The sequence below is a fragment of the Aphis gossypii genome, chromosome 2 (assembly GCF_020184175.1).
Source record: "Aphis gossypii isolate Hap1 chromosome 2, ASM2018417v2, whole genome shotgun sequence".
NCBI classification, from domain to species: Eukaryota; Metazoa; Arthropoda; class Insecta; order Hemiptera; family Aphididae; genus Aphis; species Aphis gossypii.
The window spans coordinates 86,385,833-86,405,033 of record NC_065531.1 but is presented as its reverse complement, the minus strand read 5'-3'; the positions used below and the strand labels follow the sequence as shown (position 1 = coordinate 86,405,033).

The window sequence follows — 19,201 nt, the reverse complement described above, 5'->3', positions numbered from 1 at the left end:
CATTTGGTGAAAATTTCAAGTATTTTCAGTGATTAGTTTTTGAATTACAACCATAAAAAAAAATCGATTTGGTCGAAAACTGGTTTTGCTTAAAAATTGCCGTTTTTCCGTCATTTTTTTTTTGTTTTTCTCGATTTTTTGAAAACTGTTGGAAAATGTTAACTTTTTACCTCTATAATGCACCAAGGATATTCACTTTTACATCGGAAACCACCCCCATAGTTTGAAATTGGAGCATTATTTCGACTAGTTATGCTGTACACAGACACAAAAAAAAAAAAAAAAAAAAAAAAAAAAACACACATCATTGTAAAATCAATACATTCATCACTTCGTTCAGAATCTAAAATACACGAGATGAAAAAGGGTTAAATAAAACCTAGGCGTAAAGACGAAAATAAATAAATACAATTTACTTATGCAGTGTGGAATGAGTACAAAAAAAAAACATTTAAATAGAGTAGATTATACCTACTTAAAAAAAATTTTGTATCATTGAAATTCTAATTATTGACTAATATGTAGGTATATTATTTATTTTAGTTTTATATAAATTTAATTTAATGCAATATTGATAATATTTCAAATTTAGATATGTGTAGTATTTTAATTGTATTTAATATTTATTAATTATTTTGATTTTACGTAAAAATTTTACTATTTCAAATTAATTATAATTTAATCTAGGTATATATTATATAAAAATAAGTGTACATTTTGAATAAATGTTATAACTCAAGATCCATCAAACCTATTACGATAAAAAATTCAGGACATATTAGGAATGATATGTAAATGGTTTCTGTGAAGTTTGTACGCAGTGTGATAAGTTGTTCCGGAGTTATAGCTTCAAGTGCACAAAAAAAAAAAAATTAAAAGCACCTACTGATTATTATAATTATTTTATTTTCGGTAACCATGATAACAATTTTTTATTATTATTTATTTATTTTCCCGTTATTGTAACATTTTTCATTGATGATTCATTCCTATTGGTCGCAGGAGAAGGATTTTATATAATACAACTTTAGGAAAATCCACCAGAAAAGTACGGAATCTGGATGTAAAAAAACAACAACAATGACGTCACTGTCTGTCCAGCAAGAAAATAAACTATAACTTTGTTTATTGTAAGGTCGCTATTGGTTAAAATTGAATATAATAGTTGTAGACCTGTGTTATTATATTTTGTCAAAACCATAACAACAAAAATAAGAATTAGTGAAATAATTCAATGTCCACCGTAAATCGCAAAATCACAGCAATAGACTAACATAACAAGTTATACCAAGTTTTATTGTTGTACCAACAGACAACAATATAAAAACCACAAGATGGCACGAGATGTACTTTATCCACCGTATTAAAAAAAATATTGATATAACTTTGAAACTTAAGGGTTAGAAACATATATCAGATATATCTTAAACCGTGGTTAGAAATTATAAGCCTACGTACACAGGTATACATCTCGCGGGGTCTGCAATCCACCACGGGTGAATTGCCTACCTGTTAATATACTGCTCACATAATCATCAGAGTGTCTCGTGGGCAATGCCAAGCGGAATGACTATAATATTATTACTTGACTAACTCACTGACTGATAAACGTAGAGCGTGAACAATGATAGATCAATGCTTGCAATTTACACGGTATATTCGTACAATCGTACCACAAATTTAGTGTGCAATAAGAAAGCATTTAAAAAAATTCGCATTTTATAGTGGTGCTTGCACAAGTTTTTTAAGAATCAAAATAGTCAATGAAAATGTCTAAGTTTTTAACACCGTTAAACCGAATATTAAATAACAAATTAATGAAAAATTCGAATCATATTATAGAATTGGCATTTTAACGGGCAACGGAGTGCACGGGTTCAGCTTGTACAATATAAATAATTTATAATACCTATTTAGATATATAATATGTGTACTGTCTAGTACTTCTCATCATTATTTTTAAAATAATTATTAATTTTAATTTTACGTACGATTTTATTTTTTAAACGATAACTAACGGCTACGTTGCATGCAAAATTGGCGCATTTGGGCTATAAACAGTATAAACTAGGGTGTTAAACCAGTAGTGACCTACTATATCTTTAGCAGAGCGTTACTCATCACTTGACCGTTTTTTTTTCATTTATGTTCCATAATAATATTAATAAAGGATAAATTATATATTAGACTTAAATATTTCATTACTCAATAATAGTTAAATACATTTCTCAATTTCTCATTAGTGAACGACAAATGTACCTCACGGTGAAAACATGAGTCTTGAGTCAGAATGGGTCTTATACCTATAATTACCAATTTAGGCAGTCAATTTCACATTATTTTTAAAAATTCTAGAGTTAGATTCGTAATAAAAAAAATATTCAAGATAAATTTTTAAAAATTAAAAAGCACATTAAAGATTTCTTGAGAGAAGAATTTTTAGAAGATAAATAGTTTCTAATGAAAGCAATGTGAAATTTATGCAAAATAATCGCCCGGACAGGGACTCGAACCCTGGACCCTTAGGTTAAAAGCCTAATGCTCTACCGACTGAGCTATCCGGGCTATTGTCCGAAGGTGTGTGATTTGATTATATTTAACCAAATTATCATACAATTTTAAATATATTTATAATTTATTTTAAAGTTATTATTATTTCAACATAAAAATTATAATCTTTTTGATCATTATAAAAACATTTAAAAAATAATATCTACATTTACAATATAAAATTGTTAATTATTATATTCAATTTGAATTAATAAATTATTTTATATTTGTTACAAGATAGCGCTATTGTACATTGTTATGATTCATTCAGCCGTAGGGCGTGCCATTCTTGCCGATCCACCCAAACCATGTTGGTTATTACTTGTTACCATCAAAACGGAATTCCTTAATCAAAAGTAAACTTGTAAACTACGAAAGTACAAAACATTTCAACGTTCGTCGTTCAATTGCGAATAACGCAAGTTCATGGCAGATCGTCTGAACTTCGATCATTCAAATTATTCCATCCATTTAATACTTAGTTTTTAATAATATTTTTTTTTAATGTTATGTCTATTATAGCAAACGTTTATAAAATATGTTGATTCTGTTATATTCGTAATTTTCTATCGCTTTTTCCAAAATGAGTGATACTTTACATATTATCATAATAGCTATTGCTATTGGATTATGTTCAAACGTTAAAACTGGTGAGTAATTGTTTTCTTTATCGACCTGATCAATAGATTTTGTATTACTCTTAATATTGGGAAGTTATTTCTTAAGTACCTATATGTTTTTATTAAATAGTTCGTGCTTAATAAATATTTTAAATTTTAGAATCTATAGGTGTACTTAAATATTTGTTTTATACTATATAATCAATTATTTACTTAATTTACATTGTTATAGATTCCGATTGTGGTGAACCACTGTTAGAAAAAGCAGTACTAAGAGCAACTTCTTCATTACCAGACAGAGGACCAGAAAATGCTATTCTCAATGGTAATTATAAATTTTTTTTTTTTTTATTCAGGTTAAATGCATTCCGTTTTATAACTATAAATTTATGAATTCATGAATTCTGCTATTCATTGTGTTGTTTACATACTATTATATTAAGCGATTTATAGCCTAATTATTAATTACACTGTAGATTAAAAGAAGGCATTACCTACTTATGACATTTTATTAAAATATTTTGTTTTGATATTATTAACTGAAAAAAATCATGGTTTTGAAATTGTAGATAATCTGGCTAAATCCACCTATAATCTAATTTGCTTTCACCAACTCCAGTTCAATTTCACCCATTAATTAAAATTTTAAATCTGTATTCTGTAATCTATAGTCTTTTCATTGGAATAATATTTCTGCTAATTTTACTTAAAGATATAGATGTATTTCACCCAGTGTTCTCAATGAAACCTGGTTAATTAACTGAAATTTGAATAAACCATTTATTGTTTAATTTAATCATCTATTAGATGAAATTAATTTTTACTTAGCCATTCTTTTAAACTTGGATTAAATGATTCCAACTTTTACATACTTAATTTATATATATTTATCTGTGACCTTCCCCATATCTTATTTAATAGCGCTACTCTGCAAGCTAAGCAACTTAGTTTATTTAATTTTTTTAAACGTTTCCTCCAACTGCCACTTCACTTAACATACCGAAACTGAATCTGCTATTTAACTTGTTATCAATTTTGTTTTGTAGTCTGGCTTTATAATGTAGTATGGTGGCGTATTTACAGGGGTGGTGTAAGGGGTTTCCACCCCCCCCCCCCCCAAAACCAAAGTATTTTATATAATGGTTAGAACAAAATAAAATGAAGTACTAATGACTCGTAATTTGTATCATAAATACATCTAACCCCCCCCCCCCCCAGAAAAAATTCATATCTAAGTCACTGATGTAGCATACTGTTAATTTTATTATGCTTTGTATTTTATAATTTTTTATTTTATTACTGTTGAGCTATCATAGTTGTATATTAGTAGCGTATGAATAATAAAAAAATTATTAATTACAAATTTACTAGATATATTAAATAAACTATATATAAATATAAGCATGTAGTTGTTTAAAAAAAATTATGTTTATCTCAAGTTATTTTACTATAACTGAATCATCAATTAGCGGTAAGATATTTTTTATTTATGCAACATTGATATTTAAAATTAGCTTATATAATAATATATGCCAGTAAAAAAAAAGGATTAGAAGATTTACTTATTAGCTTATTTTATATTGTTGAGTCACTAAACGTACTTCTTGCCTTAGTTAATTAGTTTTAAAATGTTATGAATAATATACATAATAAATTAAGTTACATTAGTGTTTTAGATACTTTTTTTATTACTAGTTACAAATTTAATATTTTATGTTTATTCAAAAAGATTTGTTTTTGAAAATTTGTTATTAACTCAATTATTATATTTAATGTAAGTACAAAAGTTAATTTATACAATTTATTATTATAGGTAGATTATTTTTTAGCAAAACATAATATTAAATGTTAAATTAAAATTTTTTTTGGTATTTGTGGTTGATCATAATTTATAGATTTATAGAAAATCAAATGAAAATAATTCATTATATACTCTCAATATTAATTACCTAGTTTATATTATGTTAGGTATCTATAAAATTTCCTTTTTTTAATCATCATAGATTCAAATTTAAAAAAATGTTATTACTCCTTACTTGCTACATAATATATTTATAAATTTGTTGTATAAGTATTAAAAATCATTTCATTTTAAAAATAATTAAGATATGTTGAGTTCTCTTAATTATTATTTGTACTACATTATATATATATATATTCTGTATATATTTATTGTAGTTTTTATACATTTTTTTTGGTGGGAATTTTTCAAAATATAGTTAAAAATACCCAGGTTTTATTACCAGTCAATAACATATATTTATAATTTTTATGTAAACTATCTAATTACAAATTACTCTTTGCATGGCTCATTATTGTGCTTGAAAGTTTATTTATGTAGCATAAGACTATAATTAATCAATAGCATAATAACTATCATCTATAATAATAATTTAATTAATTTGTATTAAATTATTTAATGAGAATTTTAAATTATTAAATACGTTGCAGTAATAAAATGTATTAGATTAAATATATAAAAATTATTTATATATTGGTGATTGACTTCGGTTATTTCCTTTGTTTAGGTGTTTAAGTGTATCATAGTGGCTGTTTAACTGTCCCAAAGAATATAAATTTTTATGCACATCATTTTTACAAAATTCGCACAGTACGATTCTACAATGACAACGTCAAACAGGGTTCGTTGGGTATTCGATTGTGGCAATTGGTTTCCATCAGAAAGTGATTGGTCTAAAGTTTCTCGTTCTATACAACTTGAAGAAAAAGAAAGAATTGGTCGATTTGTTTTTAAACGAGATGCTAAACGTTCAATTATAGGACAACTAATGATTAGAAAATTTTTATCAGAAGCTACTCATTTACCTTGGTCTCAAATAAAAACAAAAAGAGATTTAAATAACAAACCCATAATAGAAGGATTTAATTTAAATTTTAATGTATCACATGATGGAAACTATGTTGTATTAGCTGGTGAAGAAAATATTAGTGTAGGAATAGATATCATGAAAAACTGTTATAAAGGTGGAAAAAGTTTAAATGAATTTTTTAGATTAATGCATAGAAATTTCCATTTAAAGGAGTGGGCTTATATTAATAAAGGAACAGATATAAAAAAAACTAGTTCATTTTATCGATTTTGGTGCTTAAAAGAAAGTTATGTTAAAGCAACCGGTACTGGGCTAACAATTGATCTAAAAAATATATGTTTTGTTCCACAAAATGAGTTGAAAAAACATTCAATATTGAATGATACTAAATTATTTATTAATGATAAACTAATGTCAGATTGGAGTTTTCATGAATATTTATATGATGATTATATAATAACTGTGTGCATCAAAGGATCTATAACCCCAGTTAACTTTAAGCTTATAACTTTCCAAGACCTAATAAGTAATGCAGAAATGATAACAGAAGAAGATGAAAATTACTGTAAATTATTCTTGAATAAAGAAGAACAACCTTAGCTATAAATTAATTTTTACATGTTCAGAAATACATTTTTCTTGTATATATTATAATATATATATTGAATATATTATTATAATAACATATTAAATTATACTTGTATTTTTTTCAAATATTAAAACAACAATAATGTTAATATTGATCTTTTAGATAGTAAGTTATTTTAAAAATAATATGGAAGGTAATAAGTAAATGTATTTGTTTTATGATATAATATTGCATGTTATGTAGTAATAGTAAATAGTTATTATACTTATGAAGAATTGGTTGTATAATTTTGTTTTCTTGACAAGCATAATAAAAGGGTTTATTTGATTATGCGTGCCTTGTACAAGTAGTTAGTTGCCAAGGAGGAAATGTTATTGACTGGTACCAATAAAAATAAAAAATAAAAAATATTTTATTTATTTTTGGTTGTCTATTTATTTTATTTGTATTATACAAACTTATTATGCTTACTATAAACAAATTAGAATCTAATAAGTTTATTTGATTGCAATTATTTGGGAATAATTGGGAATAATATAATAATAAAATCATCTTAACTGTGTAACATTTACATTTATGTAAGGATATTAAATTATAACATTCACAGAATAGTGCTTAAATACTTCCTATTAATGTTTTGAAATCTGATATACTTCCTAAAAAAGGAATTAACAAATTATTATTTTAAATTCACAAACTAGACTTAATTTCCAGTACTATGTATATTTTTTGAAATATATTTAAAATTTAATTTAAAACTAAAATAATTTTTATAAAAAATACATAAACCTGTATTTTCTGTTTTAATTAAAATCTCAATTACCTAAATTTATTCAATTTCATAAATTTAGTAATAAAATGTTTTAGATACTTAATTGTCATAATTTTTAGTAATATGATATATTAATAAATTTGAATATGCATAGGTATTACATTATTGCATTTAACATAAATTATTATGATGCTTACATATTTGTTTTCCTAATTTTCTTAATGGCAATACTATTTTCCAAACAAAAAACAAAAATTTCTAGGTTGACAATTTCATTTAAGTTTTTGATCTTGTACAAGATAGTAAGAATAATAGTTATGTTACCAAAGCTTGAATTGCATGTTTTAATGATAAAAGTTAATTAAAATTAATTTATCTACAAATATCGGATCCTGGCCTATTCTATGTGTTACTCATTCACATTATTGTAAACACCTTTCTTCATCACATTCATTACTGTTGAACAAATTTTGTATTATATTACTTAAGTTTTATTTTTGTAACACTTTATGAATAGACAATTTATTTAGTTAATCAAATCTCCATATACTGATGATGTATTCAGAAAAATGTTGAGTTCTAACTACTACACTTCCAAAAAAATTAATAATTTGGTCAACATTTGTTTCACTTTTGATGAACTTGATGTATTTTCCTCATTGACCAAAGAGTTTAAACTGTTTTTAGTGAAATTAAAAATCAATGAAATAACTACACTACTAATCGCATATTACACTAATTATTATCAACGCATTTTGATTGATTTTTTTTCAATTTAATATGTAATTTTTAAAACTTTTTAAAAACTATGAAAAAAATTTAAACTAATAAAAAAAATTAATTTTGTAATTTAATTAGAATTTTCTTACTAATAATTAAAAACATTTAAATAAATTGATTTTAAATAGAGTTATTATAAGTAATACGGGACTTCTGAAACATTCTGTATGCATGTATAACATTATTTACATGAAATCTACAATTTCATTATTTTAATAATATAATTAGTCTCAGTAAAAAAAAAATTAATTATTTTAAAATTATGTACAAATTAATTGAAACATTAAACTAGGTATTACATTTATTCAAAAGCCTTTTAGAATACTAAATTTTTTGCACTTTAAAAAATATAGTTTAGTTTTATTTTTGTGTGTTTTTTTGCTTGTGTTGTACTTTAGGACGTAATGCATGGACAGCATACAGCTCTGATTTTGCTCAGTATCTCATTATCGACCTAGGTCAAACCATGACTGTAACATCAATATTGACCCAAGGTAGAGCAGAATCTTCAGAATATGTAGAAACATTTGGTATTAGTTATGGTTCAAATGGTTTAGACTATGCTGAATACAAAGAATCATCAGGAAATACTAAGGTAATTATACACTAACTGTTTAGATACCTACAATTTTAGAATATTTTCAATATCAATAAATAAGGTGAGATAATTATATTTTAGTGTATAATATTAATTATAAAGTATGTGGATTTTTGTTGATTTCTAAGAATTTTGTTAGGGTACATGGCATGGACTTCTGCATATGATTCTCTTGATCAATATTTCATTGTTGAGTTTTCAAATAGAGTGAAAGTATCCTCTATTTCAACTCAAGGACGGTCTTCCACTTTAGAATTTATCGAGGAATATTGTATACAATACTCTGATAATGGGAAGGGTTGGAAAAATTTTGAAGACTCTCATGGGAATATTGAGGTTTGAGTTTTATGATTGCCTTGTGTTATTTTGAAACTCAGTAGTGATGTAAAATTTTGTGCACAGTGGTTGTTTTTTCTTATTTAATATTGATTGATTTTCATTAAGTACCATTTTGATTGTTTTGTTTGCTTTTTAAATATTGCTTAATTGTAATAATTTATTATACTGAAGTGCTTAATTAAATTATATAAAAATAATTAAAATAAATAATAATAATAGTATTACTATTAATAATTTAATAATTATTTTTGTATTTATATATAAATGTGTGTGTGTGTGTAGTGTATGTTGTACAACATATAACAACAAAATACAACAGTATTTTTGTTTTAATAAGTGTTGAGAATTTAATAGTTTTACAATGAACGTTACATCATTGCTTATAAATAGATTACATTTATATTTTATATTTTATTATATAAATAAATAAAAATTTAATTAATATCAATTTTATTGATAGCAATTGCCTGTGGGTATTTTTAAACTAATATTAATTAAGGATTAATTAATTACTAATTGAGTAATTTAACAATGGGTTTACTTCAATAATTTTTTATAGGCTTTAAATGGCGGCCAACACATTATGTATCACCATAATTAATAATTAATATAAAAATAATAATTCTTACTAAGAATTTTGCTGAAAATAAAGGATAAATTTTAAGTATGGTCGTAAGGATAGGTTATATTGATTTATTAGCTATATATTTGGGAGCAAGATGTTAGCACACTATTTTATTTTTTCCCTATTCACATATAACATATCATATTTGTATTTATCAAATACTCATAGATCATGAAAAAAATTTAAATATTCTAAAAAACAAATTGTGTTCTTAACTTTAAGTTTAAAAATAAGAAAATTCACTCTAAAATTTAAGCTAACGACACTAAATTGGTTATGTTGACTTCAGATTGGCTATATTGTGATGTTGCCATTTTTTTATAGCATTTTTTAGCCATTGAAAGAAAACATAGGTATAGTGTGCACTGTGCAGAGTATGTTATATACTTTACGTTATAGTATTTTATAAAAAAATAAATGACTTAAAATAGTTGTGTTACTTGAGTATAGTATTTATATTTTAAGTAATTATAAAGCTATGTAGAAGTTCTGCTTAATGTTAGTATTTACAATTTAGGAATATGCTATAAATTAAATTTTATTATAATTAAATTAAAAAAAATTATTTTAATGATAATTATAAACGGTTATTAATTGAATATTAATGTGTTAATCAATTCATTGTGTACGTATAAAGATTAAAATAAAAATTCAACATATATTTATCAATAATAAGTTTGTTTTTTTTTATAGTTATTTAAAGGTAATATTAATGGAGATGATTCTGCTAGAAATATATTTGAGGTCCCCATCATAGCACAATGGATTAGGATTAATCCTACTAGATGGAGAGACAGGATTTCATTGAGATTAGAGCTTTATGGATGCCCATACTGTAATTAATATTCATTAGTATTATTTTTATACTCGAGTTGAGTTATTAAAATAATAATAACTTTGATTTCAGCATCGGACAGCCTTTATTTCAATGGTACTTCATTGGTACGTTGGAACTTGAGAGATTCCCCTGTTTCTGCCCATAGAGAATCAATAAGATTTAGATTTAAAACAAATGTGGCTGACGGAGTTTTATTGTATGGAATTGGATCACAGGGAGATTATTTAGCTTTACAACTTAAAGATAATCGGTTACTATTAAATATAAATTTAGGTATTTTTGAGTATTATTTAGAAAAATGTATAGGTTAGAATTTAATTATTGTATACTTTTTTTTAGGATCTCAAATCATGACTAGTCTATCAGTTGGTAGTCTACTAGATGATAACATCTGGCATGAAGTTATAATAATGAGAAATAAACTTGAAGTTGTGTTTTCTGTTGATCGTGTCACAATTCAAGGTCGAATTAAAGGAGAATTTGAAAGACTTGATCTTAATCGTGAAGTATGAAAACTAAAATATTTAATAAATTAATATTATATATTTATATATGTATAATATATATTATTTTATTTATTTTAGATATATATAGGTGGTGTACCACATTTAAATGAAGGTCTGTTAATTAATACAAATTTTACTGGATGTATAGAAAACTTATACATGAATTCAACAAATATGATATATTTAGTTAAAGAGTCGTACAATTCTGGAGACTCTTGGTTAATGCAAAAATATCAAAAAATAAATACATTATATACTTGTTTGGTACTAAATTATTTTTTTATGTTTTAAAATTAAATTTTAAGTTATTAAAATAATATATTTTTATTAGGAATCTCCTATTGTTCCCGTTACATTTTTATCGCGATCATCTTATGCAAGATTAAGAAGTTATGAAGGACTGAAAAAAATTAATATATCATTATCATTTCGTACTTATGAAGAACGAGGGTTATTAGCCCATCATAAATTTTTAGTAAATGGATATGTTAAGGTAATTTCTTTATAAAATAATATAATTTATAAATTTTCAACATTGGATTGTATTGAATATTTTTTAATTTGATTGATAGTTATACTTGGAAAATGAACGCATTAAAGTAGAATTGATGACCAAAGATGACACACGTGTAGTTTTAGATAACTATGAAGAAAGTTTTAATGATGGCAAATGGCATAGTGTAATTTTGATCCTTAAAGAAAATTTTTTGGAACTTAATGTAGATAATAGACCTATGCAGACAATTAGAAAATTAGATTTCTTCACTGGACAAAATAATTTTATTGCTGGTTAGATAAATTGTTTTATTTCTTTTTTTTTAAATTAAATTTTCATTTAGTTTTATGTTTGAAATTATAATAATAATGAAATGTATACTGTTTTAGGAGGTATTTATGGTTCAATTGGATTTATTGGATGTATGCGTTTAATTACAATTGATGGAAATTATATGTTACCAACTGATTGGAAATTAGGAGTAATTACTGATGACACAATATTTATTTTTGTGCCTTTAAATGATTATTTTTAATTCACATAAAATATTTTAATTTTAGGAAGGTTATTGTTGTGATAAAGAAGTATTATTTGATGCTTGTCAAATGAGTGATAGGTGTAATCCAAGTCCATGTAAACATTCTGGTATATGTAGACAAAACTCTGATGAATTTTTCTGCGATTGTGGTAATACAGGATATAGTGGTGCCGTATGTCAAACTCGTAAGGAATTTATTTATAATATTTTAAAATTGTATTTTTAATATTGAGAATGTTATTATTAAATAGCATTAAATCCATTGTCGTGCCTTGCTTTTAAGAATGTTAATCCAGTTGGACAAAACCATGATATTAAAATAGATGTGGATGGAAGTGGCCCATTAAAACCGTTTCCAGTTACATGTCAATATTATGGTAAATATATTATTTTCATTGTTATCCTTCTAACACACACGCGTGGTAGAAATTTGCCAAATTATTTTTTTTTACTTACATATTGTTTTGTCAATGAATAGCAAAAATGTATTGTAGAATATTTTACTATATTATTATACATTAGACAAGTTTACTGTGATATAATATATTTCAAAATATAGTTTTTCTTATAATTATTATATAATGTGATTATATTTTACAATTTGAAATATTTAAAAAACAAAATTACTTCATTCTAAAAAGCTACAAAATAATCTGGACAAATTTCAATAATATGATTACAACAAATCATTTTTGCACAAATAATGCAAAATTTAGTCATCTCCCAATACTATGTTCATTCTACGACAGCTGTCAACGTTCAACCGATTATTATAAATGTCTGGGAACATTCAGAAAATGTTTTAAAACTATATTAGAAGCTAGATAATATAACAGCAATCAGTTAATAAAAATAAAAATAATACGACAGTAATTATAAAACTTAGGGTAAACTTCGCATGTGTGTTAGAAGTTTATACAATATTATATTAAATCATTACATTATAATAATTTTCTAAAAATATTTATGAAACTTATAAAAAATTCAAACACATTCAAATGTCTAGCTGATGGACGAATAGTAACAACAATTAGACATCAAAGTGAAAGTGATTCCACTGTTGATGGTTTCCAAGATCCTGGAAGTTTTAAACAAGACTTCAACTATGATGCAGACTTATTGCAAATTGAAGCACTTATTAATAGATCACATTCCTGTTGGCAACCATTAAGTTATTCTTGTAAACAATCTAGATTATTTAATTCTCCAGGTATTATACTTAATAACTAATAAAAATTATGTTTACCATAAAATATTAATAATATTACAATTTAAAGTAAATGGGGAATTGGATTTTCGACCTTATGGATGGTGGGTATCAAGACACAATCAAAAGATGGACTATTGGGGCGGTTCAATTCCTGGATCACATAAATGTCAGTGTGGTATAACGGGTGGTTGTCATGACCCTACTAAATGGTGCAATTGTGATTCGGGTAAATAGTATAATACATATAAATTGCTTGTTTAAACATATTATTAATGTTTATTTATTTACTAATTATACAATTATTAATATTTGTATAGGTCTTGATAGCTGGCAATCAGACAGTGGTGATATAAGGAAAAAGAGCATCTGCCAATAAAACAAGTTAGATTTGGAGACACGGGTACAACGTTAGATGAAAAAGAAGGGAGATTCAAAGTCGGACCATTAATGTGCGAAGGCGATGGTAAATTTCTATTTAATTTTTTAAAAAAAAAAAAAACAAATTTTTATTCACAAATGTCTGTATTTGTTTTATTTTGTAGAGCTTTTTAACAATGTTGTAACATTTCGCAAACTTGACTCACAAATTCGTTTACCAACATTTGATTTTGGACAAAATGGTGACATTTATTTTGAATTTAAAACAACTATTGAAAATGCCATTATTTTTGAAAGTCATGGACCTAAAGATTATATAAAGTTATCACTTATAAGTAATAAAATAATTATCAATTAACTTTTATGCCAATTAATAATTATTACCAAACCTAAACTTGTATTGCTACTTTGATTATTAGGTGGTCACTCTTTACAATTCAGTTACCAAGCTGGCAGTGGACCATTAAATGTTCGTGTGGAAACTTCTGATAAACTGAATGATGATAGATGGCATTCAGTTGTTATAGAAAGAAATCGGTGAGTTTTCATTTAAATTAATACTTTATCTATAAACTTATGTTTTATAATTGTTAAATTATACTTAAATACAGAAAAGAAAGTAGAATTATTGTAAACGGAGCGTTAAAACAGTCAGTAAGAGAACCTCCTGGTCCTGTACGTGCAATACACTTGACATCTGAATTAGTCATTGGTATGTGACCACTCACTTATTATTCATTATTAGTTTATACAATTTATTAAATATATTTATTATTTCAGGTTCATCATCTGACGAACAAAATGGTTTCATTGGTTGCATAAGAGCATTTATGCTAAATGGACAACTTGTAGATTTAAAATCATATGCTGAAAAGCGGTTATATGGTATTTCTCCTGGATGTATTGGTAAATGTGATAGTAATCCTTGTCTTAATAATGGAACATGTTTTGAAAAATATGATGGTTATACTTGTGACTGTCGATGGACTGCATTTAAAGGACCAATTTGTGCAGATGGTAAATACAATTTTAAAATTACATTTCTAAAAATTAAGTGTTATGAATGTACAGTTTTTTACTATTTTTAATACAAATACATCATTTTTAGAAATCGGTGTAAATCTTAAAGCCAATTCAATGATAAGGTATGATTTTGAAGGAATATGGAGATCAACAATATCTGAAAATATTAGAGTAGGTTTTACAACTACTAATCCAAAAGGATTCCTACTTGGACTATTTTCAAATATTTCAAAAGAATATATGACGATTATGGTATCTAATAGTGGTTAGTATCATAATTTTTTTACACTAGTTATTATAGAAAATAATAATTCAAATAATAAAATTGTTTCTATTGTTGATAGGTCATTTACGGGTTGTATTTGATTTTGGATTTGAACGTCAAGAATTAATATTTCCAGATCAACATTTTGGTCTTGGACAATACCATGATCTTAGAATTAGAAGAAAAAATTCTGGTTCTACTTTAATTATGGAGGTATTTTAAATCGTAATATAATTCAATTCTTATTTTATTAATAATATATTTTCCTATTTTATAGGTTGATGGATCAGATCCAAAAGAATTTCATTTTGACATTAAAGAATCTACTGATGCACAATTTAACAATATTCAGCACATGTACATTGGCCGTAATACATCTATGACTGAAGGTTTTGTTGGTTGTGTTTCACGTGTAGAGTTTGATGATATTTATCCACTAAAACTGTTATTCCAACAAGATGGACCTCCTAATGTCAGTGGAATGAATAGTAAGTTATTACCATTCAATAATTTAGAATATAATTTAACATATAACAACTTATTTGATTCTATATTAGCTAGAAGATATACAATAAACATGTTGTTTTGATTTTAATTTGATTAAACTAAAGTAATAAAATTTATTTGTTAATTCTAGCTACAATAAAAGAAGATTTTTGTGGTGTTGAACCAGTCACACATCCACCACCTATAATAGAGACTAGACCTCCTCCTGTATTAGATGAAAATAAAGTAAAGGCTGCTTACAATGAGACTAATTCTGCTTTAATTGGTGGTAAATATACATATTATTATTCATTAAATGTATTTATTAAAAAAAAAATTTTTTTCAGGAATATTTTCAATCATTTTGATAATAATTCTGATACTTGCATTTTTGGTTGGTCGATATGTGGCTCGTCATAAAGGTGATTATATCACACAAGAAGACCGAGGTGCTGATATAGCATTAGATCCAGATGATGCTGTCATACATTCGACCACTGGTCACCAAGTACAGAAAAAACGAGAATGGTTTATTTAATTTAGTTTTTTTAAATATCAATATTATTCAATCAAATAATTATTTTTTAAACTAAATTTTTAATGAATTTTACTTATTGTTTTATGTTCACTACAATTGATAAAACATTGATATTTTATATTCTTTACTTATTTTCTTGATAAAAGAACAGATCAAACGAACCCAATAATTAATAATTTTACTAGATTACACTATTTACACTGAATCTCGGAGTATGTTTGCTAAATTTAGCTTTAGATTGTAACATGCAATTTAAACAAATATTATAATTTATATTAATACTTTAAATTATAATTAATATTTATCATTATTTTATTGAACACACATTTTATAGTTTATTTTCATTTTCATTATTGTCAGTATTCTATATTATTACCATTTTCTGTTTAACTTTAAATTAAATATTTAATAATAATGTTTTAGGTTATGTGGAAAATGTATACATTTTATTACCAATGACTATTGTTGTTTTTAATTTGTAAATCTCATTTTTTTTTTTTTTTTTTTTGTAAGCTAACATACAGACTGCCTTAAAAATAATTATTGATTATTAAGTATAATTTTTTATGATACGTGTTGAACTGTAAAGGTGAATTTATTAAATAAATTATATTCATATACATTAATGATATAAAATTATATTTAGAACTATATTCTTATAATCCGTTGTACATTTATAATTTGTACTTGCAATGGTCATCTATAAGTGTCTGATTTATCTAATTTAATTTACTGTATTCACCTTTACATATTAGCATTTTATCTAAAAGGTATATTTATACTTAATTCTCATATATTATTTACACGTTCCGTCCATACTATAGGTAGTATTCTTTAAATTTAAATGTATTTTAAGTATATTACAATGTTAGAAAGATATATAGTTTTTACTTAAATTAATTAAAGTATAAATTTTTTTTTAATGTGATATTTTATCGAAATTTTTACTAATAATATTTGTATTTAAATACTTTTTTATACGCTATATTGTAGCAAATTGTACTTTTAAACTTAATGAATTTTTTTTAATAAGTATACATCTTTACTTTGCAATTTTTCACTAACAGATATCTGCTTCTTGTATTTTTATATTTTACATTATATTATTCACTTTTACAGAAAATATAAATTATATTTTGTTTAGGAAGCATTTTTTAGATTTGTTGAAAAATTTGTATTTTTTTTTTTTACAAAATATGAATACAATTTTTATAATAAATACATTTATGTAAGAATGTGTCTAATGTGTTATTATATATAATTTAATCCCAACATAATATCTATGAATCCTTCAAGGTTAAATAATATAATTTTAGTATGTTACTAAGTTAATCATTTAACATTAATGTTATTAATTTCTATTATTTATAAAACATAGGTATGCTTACTATGAATAGAGTATGCATTTTTCTAAATTACTAAACTGATTAATTAGAATACAATTTTTAAATACTAAACAAAAAAAGTAGATTTTGTTACATAAAAAATAATTTACCCTGTATAATATATAATAATAAATTAAAATCATTATGAATATGATACATAGTCGTTGGTATATTGATCACTTAAATATATGACCTTCTTGTCTGCTTATGTTTCCTAAATTGAAAAATAACAATATGGTTAAAATATGTTTTATTATTTATTTAATGTATTAATCTGTAATTAAAATTTCTTACTTTTTGCAAATTTTCCAAACCATTAAAATCCATATAATACTAAGTTCATTAATACTGATCTATGTGACTATTACTTTAGTACAGTTTTTACATTCTCAATATTGTTAAACTTATGAGTGTGATTATATTTGCTTTATATTTCTAATTTTAATATGTGTAAAGTTATTAATTAATTAATAGATCTAAACACAACTACATGTTATAAATAAATTTTCAAGGCTTGCTGATACATAATATAATTGTTTTGACACTTTCCTATAGTTAATTATTATAATTAATATAATAAATTACTACACAGTATACTTAAAATTTAATTGAAGCCATAGATTTATGTAGTTAATGCTTAATGTTATAGCAATCGTATTCTAATAATTAGGTACATTAATATACAGATTGATTTGGTATGCTTCTATTTTTTTTTTTTTTTTTTGATTTATTTAAATATTTAGAATAATTACTTATGTTATACTATAAATTATTAGCCAAATGAATTTTTCAACTTACACTAAATATACGATTTAAAAGAGTAATTTCTGAGTTATTTATTTTTATGTACTAAAGATAATAGATTTAAATAATATTTAAATACATACCGTATTTAAGTTAGTATTTATGCTCAAAAAATTTTTTAAACTAATTTAAACTACCATAATATTACCTGCTTAATTATTATATGCCTTCTCTTTTACATCTAATATTCATGAAATTACCTTTTCAAGAATTTAAAATTGTGTTTCTTACATATTATACTCAAATTCTTTATTTATCTTGAACAATTATCTCATAGGTACTTGGATAATATCCTGTATACACTCTTCAAGTCTATACTGTATTGACAGTATTTATATTACTATTTATTTTGAGCCAAGATTGTATAACTATAATAGGCATTCAGTGTATACATATATATTATTAGGCTATAGGCTTTACCCATTCAGATTCAAATCACCAGGGCCGGATTTAGAACAAGTGCCGCCCTAGGCACTTTTAAATATGCCACCCTTATCCCAAGAAAAAAAATGTAGTAAATATTTATATTTTTTTTTTCCATTTCTTACAAAATTTGCCGCCCTTGACCCGAGCCTCATGGGATTAGGCGTAAATACAGCCCTGCAAAGTGCATATCACTCAGACCTTCAATTAAATAAATCAAATATTGGTTAAAACCGGTGTAATAATAAACACCACTGGTAGGCACATATACAGGGAGGGGATTCAAACCTCCTCCCCAAAAATTAATAGTTGTGTAGTTTATTTATATTTTATACCATACTTCATCGATAAATATTGATTATTGTAAATTTTTTTATGAACTCCCCCCCCACCCGGAAATTTCTTTTTGTACGTGCATGACCACTGGATAAAATATGTGAAATGAAACATATCAATGATATTTATAGTATGTTGCTAACACAGAATAATAGAAACATCGATTCGCTATTCTAGATGCGCTTTTTTGCACAACGGTTTGAGCTTGAGCTAAAGAATTCCTTGACTGTTGAGAGTTGACTGTTAAAATGTTAAGTTAGATAAAATAATT

The 19,201-nt window shown here is 24.7% G+C and overlaps 2 protein-coding genes and 1 non-coding gene across 3 annotated transcripts; 2 read left to right on the top strand and 1 right to left on the bottom strand.

Moving 5' to 3' along the window:
* Nucleotides 1-2,492: 2,492 nt before the first annotated feature.
* Trnak-uuu (transfer RNA lysine (anticodon UUU)) lies at nucleotides 2,493-2,565 on the bottom strand. Its single transcript has one exon. It is a non-coding gene; the product is annotated as a tRNA-Lys (tRNA).
* A 305-nt stretch (nucleotides 2,566-2,870) lies between these two features.
* LOC114118966 (neurexin-4) lies at nucleotides 2,871-17,219 on the top strand. Its single transcript, XM_027980428.2, is given in 25 exon segments — nucleotides 2,871-3,200; nucleotides 3,403-3,495; nucleotides 8,541-8,737; nucleotides 10,398-10,539; nucleotides 10,612-10,815; nucleotides 10,882-11,048; nucleotides 11,127-11,312; nucleotides 11,380-11,541; nucleotides 11,621-11,837; nucleotides 11,934-12,025; nucleotides 12,105-12,267; nucleotides 12,334-12,459; nucleotides 13,089-13,292; nucleotides 13,360-13,518; nucleotides 13,610-13,642; nucleotides 13,645-13,755; nucleotides 13,835-14,005; nucleotides 14,090-14,207; nucleotides 14,282-14,382; nucleotides 14,451-14,687; nucleotides 14,779-14,958; nucleotides 15,038-15,171; nucleotides 15,236-15,446; nucleotides 15,596-15,733; nucleotides 15,792-17,219. Coding segments are annotated over 25 exon segments (3,804 nt in total). The 5' UTR covers nucleotides 2,871-3,133; the 3' UTR covers nucleotides 15,983-17,219.
* Nucleotides 3,144-7,011, top strand: LOC114118989 (L-aminoadipate-semialdehyde dehydrogenase-phosphopantetheinyl transferase). Its single transcript, XM_027980445.2, has 3 exons — nucleotides 3,144-3,200; nucleotides 3,403-3,495; nucleotides 5,699-7,011. The coding sequence occupies exon 3, from the start codon at nucleotides 5,753-5,755 to the stop codon at nucleotides 6,599-6,601; it is 849 nt and encodes a 282-aa protein (XP_027836246.2). The 5' UTR covers nucleotides 3,144-3,200; nucleotides 3,403-3,495; nucleotides 5,699-5,752; the 3' UTR covers nucleotides 6,602-7,011.
* Nucleotides 17,220-19,201: the final 1,982 nt, after the last annotated feature.

Coding starts and splice junctions, on each gene's coding strand:
- LOC114118989 (XM_027980445.2), top strand. CDS start 5,753: ATGCACATCATTTTTACAAAATTCGCACAGTACGATTCTACAATGACA.